A 5,637-nucleotide genomic window follows, 5' to 3' on the forward strand; every position below is an offset into this window, starting at 1 on the left:
GAATATATTAAATATTAATAAATTCATAAATAAATATTAAGTTGCCCAAAATTAGTAAATTTAATATTTTAGTTTTTTTAACACTCTATACAATAAAAATCGAGCAATGCATAGACACGCCAGTCCGCTAGTTTATTCTATCATAACAACCAGAACCATTCCAGGACCAAACAGACAAAATCCAGAACACCCTCTGGCCTCTATCCTCCCTCCACTACATCTTCTCCGAGCAGCCTTTGCCTACCGACTACCGGTAGCCTTACAAATAGCCTCCTATCCTTTCAATAATCAACATCCTCACCCTTCACGCATTTCCTTTCCACGCCCTCACTCTTGCAGAATTAGCGAACTAGCCCTCGCCGCTGCCCGGCCCTTTCCGTCAGGCTTTTCCCGCCACGATGGCCTCCGGTTCAAGAAGGGACCAAGACAACATCCAAGAACCGGTTCGTGGGCAGCGCGAGGAGTCCAACGCCGCCGCCGCCGCCGCCGCAGAGACGCCTCCCCCTGCTCCGTCCGTCGAGCGCCTCCAAGAACGGGTCGATGAGGGACCGGGAGGCGGAGGAGGGAGCACCGCCGCCGCCGCTGCGGCGGCCGCGGCGGCCGACCGGAAGGGCAAGAAGGTCGCGGTTCCTTCCCCGGGGCCTTCCCCGCCAAGCTCGGCAGGAAGCAGCCCCTCCCCCCCGTCCCCCGCCGTCTACGTATACGGAGGAGAAGGAGCGTCGACGAGCACTGCCGCCGCGGTGGTGGACAGCGCCGGCAGGAGGGTGAGGGTTTCCTGGAGGGAGCCGGTGGTGGAGGGGGTGACGGCGGTGCCGAAGGTGGCGAGGCCTATCGATTTGGAGAACGTGTTCGATACCATGTTGTTAGAGCAGCGGGCGATAATGGATTTGGACCGGCGATGGGCCGAGGCAGAGGAATGGAAGAACCAACAGGTGCGCTTTCTTGTACTTTTGGAGTGCGTTCTTGGGTGATTTAGGAGTTGGGATCTTGGGAACGATTTAGTGTAATGGAGGCAAGAAGTGTGGCATCCTAGAGTAGAGGCGGAATCCTTGGCGAATGTTACGGCCAATTTGTCTTTCTGCTTTGCATAGAGTAGCGACGACTTTTCAGTGATTTAGGTGCACATTCTTGCATTGTAGTATTGATTTTTATGTTCAGTGTGATGTCATGTTTTTCACTGTCTAATGTGAAACGTTGGGATCATGTCCTGATTACTGGTTCCTGTCACATTTTGTGAACAATTCCTGAAGCCAAATGTCTAGGCTTTCAATGTAAATGAATGGCGTTAGAGGGGAAGTTATCTGTATGTTCATTTAATGTAGCGTAACTGTACGTAGTTTCTCTAGATCATTGACCAGTTACATGCAAAATCATTGACCACTTACTCTGGTTTTAGCCTTTGGCTGGTTGATGTCTGAAACTGGCTTGGGAACCCCAAAACATTATTCATATAAATAACCTACAAGACTGGAGAAGTTTTGGTATTGTGATCTTGCTTTTCCCTTGTTTGAATATTTCACTTTGATATTATTCTGTGGAGCAGGTGAAACCACCGACAATATGGACTGAGAAAAAGAAAAAGAAGTCGCTCTGGAACAAGGTTCAAAGTGGCATGATGAACAAGGTACAGCCCGAATATTTCTATCTTTTATGATTCATGGCTAGTGCGAGTATTCTTGTGCCAATTTTTTGTGTTTGAGATATGGGTTGGGATCTTAATGTTTTTGTTTATGTGTGCTCATACGAAACCTTGATATGATTTAGTGCAATTGAGGCAAGATATCTTGTCCAAAACGGTGTAGTATCTAAGAGTAGAGATGAATGCTTTGGCAAATATTATGGAAATTCGGCTTTCTGTTTTACCTAGATTAAATTATTCTTGATTGCTCGTAGGCCCTCTTGTGATCTGATATGGAATTCTGAGAAAGCAACGATGTTGCTGTGATATGTTGAATTTTTTTGACATGTAAGGTGTTCTTGTTTGCCGTAAAAGGTGCTGATATTACGAGGGCCATGTCCTGGCTGATGTGATATTTTGGTAAGAAATCCTGAAGCCAAACATACAGGGCTTTTTAGTGTTGATGGATGGTGTTACAGGAGAAGTTCTTCTGGATGTTTATTTTGGGTTGCTTAACTGAACATTATTTCTCTATATCATTGGCAAGAGAGAGAATTTTGGATATACCAGTTCTTTGATATTGCTATACTATTGTTTAATTATTTATCTTTGCTGCTAAGTCTTACAAAATTTGTTTATTTTAACCCATTTTCTTTGGAATAGATTTTGGATATGATAGAAAGGCGAATGCGCTTCTCCAATCAAGATTCCACATCAACGGTACCTCATGTGGCTCAGCAGGTTTGACTCCATATACTATCATGTGCCTCTCCTAACTGATAGTATTGGATTATTATGGGACTTTAGTCAGCCTTGTATTGCTATTGATTTAGGAAATTTGCTATGTCTCATTTCCTTGTCCACTGAACAACCAGTCAATATCAGCAAAGCGATTATATTTGTTAGTGGTTTAAAGTATTTCATTAAATGGGGAAACCTGAAAACTGGAAAGCATCACAAAATTTCCATCTCATGTTAGACCTGTTGCTTCATGGTTCAGATCATTATGATTTGAATTCCTTTATTGTTTGGTCCAGACAATCCCCATGACCAGGGTGGTTCAGCATTATGAGGCCCTCGAATCGGTCACGGGAGGACGAGAAATAATTCATTCGAATGTGCTGCTCCTTCGTCGTGCCTATTCACAATTTAGGCCAGTGTATGGAGATGGAGAGTGTTTCTACAGGAGCTTCATATTTTCCTACCTCGTAATTTCCTCCTCCCTTTTCCTTAGCATAGGATTTATGTTTAGTGGTTGACTCCCTAGTTTGTGCCATTGTACAACAGGAGCAAGTTCTTGATAGGCAGGACACACATGAGGAACATCGTCTCCTTGCTGCTGTAAAAGGAGTGGCTACGCAACATGCTCGCCTGGGATGGACCTCTGAATTTTCAAGGAGCCACAAAGTAAGCTCTCACCTTATCCACATTTGGCATTCTGAGATAAACATGCTTAAGGCGTGATTTTCTTCAAGCTACATTACTCCTCAAGCTGCTTCTGGCATCTCACTTTCCTTATTTTATCATTTGCAGGATATGCACAACTGTTTCACAGTAGTGGCATACTGGCATGCCAACAGTTTTACACCCTCTTGACATATATTCAAATTAGAATTTATTGTAAATTTAACAATCAAATGGTAATAGAAATGTGTTATGAGATAAGTTCACTTTCACAGAACACCGTTAATGAGACAGAATAACAGAAAGGAAATCACTCATGCTTCTTCGTTAAACTGAGACAATGCACTCATGCTGCTTCCTGATGGTGCGGTCATGTGATCCCAAATCACAAATGTTATCTTTCGCACTAGTCCCTTATCAAATATTTTCTTTCTAAACGACTATCATAATTGGTGTATACTGATTCAAGATTTTCAGATGAGTGTTATCGCTGTGGTATTTGTTTATACCTTGTTATAAACAATCAGTATTGTGTAAGCATTATTGTAACATATAGTGCAAAATTCAGAAATGCCAGCTTTATGTTATGGTAATCTGTTTCTTTCAGGCATTTAAGAAGTTGATGAAGAAAGTAATGAGATGGAAGAGACACCGCAGATGGAGGCTCGTACCATCAACTAACAGGTTTTTGAAATGTTTGGTTTTCTGCAATTCCATCAAAGTGTTGTTGCAAATGCATTCCACCTGATTTACTGAACATAAGCCCTTTTTCAGCTACCGCAAACAGAAACTTCTCGAGTTCTTCAGTGGTTACAGCACGACGGAAAACAGTGAGTAAAACACGGCCTTGAACCAAGCATTCCTCCACTTCATCATAGTTCTCTTGTTCCAACACATTTCGTTGGTCAGTTTTTGCTTTCCTCAGATTGGTAGCAGCTATCTGGATATGCTCGCACAGTGAAGAGTATGAACTGATGATACCTGAGCTCAGAGAAGATTGCAATTTGAAAGATGTGAGTATCAACGCACTTTCCCTTGCCTTAGTTGTGAACGGCCAATGCATCTGTTCCAGAATATCTAACACTCATTGTACCTGCACTTTTTTCTCTCTGAAATCAGTGGTGCTTTCGCGAAGTTATCCGGCATAAGGTCTTCACGGACCATGTTCAGATAACAGCATTGGTCACCGCGCTTGGGGTGCCCCTCCGAGTGGAGTACCTCTTTCAACGAAGTGGCCTAGACCTCTACACTGGCCAAGACTCCCAAGACGATATACCAGCAAGTACATGTTGGCCACGTCACCGTCATCTACCACCCCCTGGTCATGAAGTGCCCCGTGTGACGGTGTTGTACACAAACGGCCACTACGACATCATCTACCCCCACCGTCGTGACGGTCCCGTGCCTTCTATTGATGAGAGCTGTAGCCAGCAGACTGCCCAGGGAGAGAGCTCGACTGGTGAGAGTTCGAGTCAACAGATTGCCCGGGGAGATAGCCGCAGTGGTGAGAGGTCAAGTCAACAGATCGCCCCAGGTTGAGAACTCCGCTGTTCAGAGTTCAAATCAGCAGATTGCCCAGAGTTCAAGTCAACACAATGTGCAGGGGGAAAGTTAAGTTCGACTGCTGCCTATGAGTATGAGCATAAGAGCATTGCTGAGTGAAGTGATAGATAGAGAACTATACATTCAGTGATGAGATAGCTAGGCTTATGCTTGTGGATTCTTTCTTCTGTTGGCACAAAACTGCTGATGCCAATGGACTGATCAGTAGCTGCTCCCTTGTCTGAAAACTGTGACGAGGAAGAGAACCTTGTGCTGTAGCTATCATATTCTGTTAACTAGCTTTTTAGTGTTGGGATAGAAGTCCCAGACAAGGTGAGCCTTCGGGCGCAGAGATGTCGAAGGTCTCTCAAAGTGACACGTGTTGGAGGCGAAACAGTTTTCGATTACCCCTTACAGTTACACTGTGGCTCTATTTATAGTCCGTACCCGACGATCACGGGTTCTGTTTACATATCTTACCCCCTAATCTGCTATATTTCTAGAATATTCGGAGGTATTATAGTACAAATGAGCATGATCGTATAATTACAACAGTACTCAGGACAACCGTAGTCAGGCCCACTGTGCCGAGCTGGGCCATCCCTTCGAAGGGTGTCAAAGCCTTCTTCACCCGGGCGCATGCCGGGCAGCCCTCGCCTCCCGGCGAAGGTCAGCTAACGCCTTCACCTGCTCCAAAAGATGCGGGATGCGAACCAGGGCTTCGCTCGCCAGTCGAAGGTCATGAGCCTTCGTCTTCGCCGGTTCGGGAACTTGAAGATGCGAGGGCGCCTGCACCCTTCGACCAACTTCGCTCCATGATTCTCGCGGCTGACGAACGAACTCCTGCAACTAAAGCACGATAGCTATCACGTAGCATCTTCAGTAGACTTCGAGGTTCCCTTCGAGTTAGGGGGTGGCGGGAGATGATCCCCAACATTTAGATTTGCCTAGTAATATTTTGGTGTATGCAGAAATTAAATCTCATGTGCATTGTGATGAGCTTTTCCTTTTAATGTGTCCTTTTTCTTTTATCCGGTTGTAATTCTTTCTCTCTATCCCTTCTCTATCTATCC

At 44.8% G+C, this 5,637-nt stretch overlaps 1 protein-coding gene across 1 annotated transcript; it reads left to right on the forward strand.

The window, feature by feature from the left end:
* The first annotated feature begins 432 nt into the window (after positions 1-432).
* On the forward strand, positions 433-4,864 carry LOC133920531 (OVARIAN TUMOR DOMAIN-containing deubiquitinating enzyme 1-like). The gene is made up of 9 exons (XM_062365145.1): positions 433-932; positions 1,544-1,624; positions 2,282-2,359; positions 2,656-2,826; positions 2,906-3,025; positions 3,630-3,706; positions 3,797-3,852; positions 3,932-4,035; positions 4,142-4,864. Exons 1-9 carry the CDS (start codon positions 858-860, stop codon positions 4,559-4,561), a joined length of 1,182 nt encoding a protein of 393 aa, XP_062221129.1. The 5' UTR covers positions 433-857; the 3' UTR covers positions 4,562-4,864.
* The last annotated feature ends 773 nt before the right edge of the window (positions 4,865-5,637 follow it).

This window comes from Phragmites australis, chromosome 6 (assembly GCF_958298935.1).
Source record: "Phragmites australis chromosome 6, lpPhrAust1.1, whole genome shotgun sequence".
Taxonomy (NCBI): domain Eukaryota; kingdom Viridiplantae; phylum Streptophyta; class Magnoliopsida; order Poales; family Poaceae; genus Phragmites; species Phragmites australis.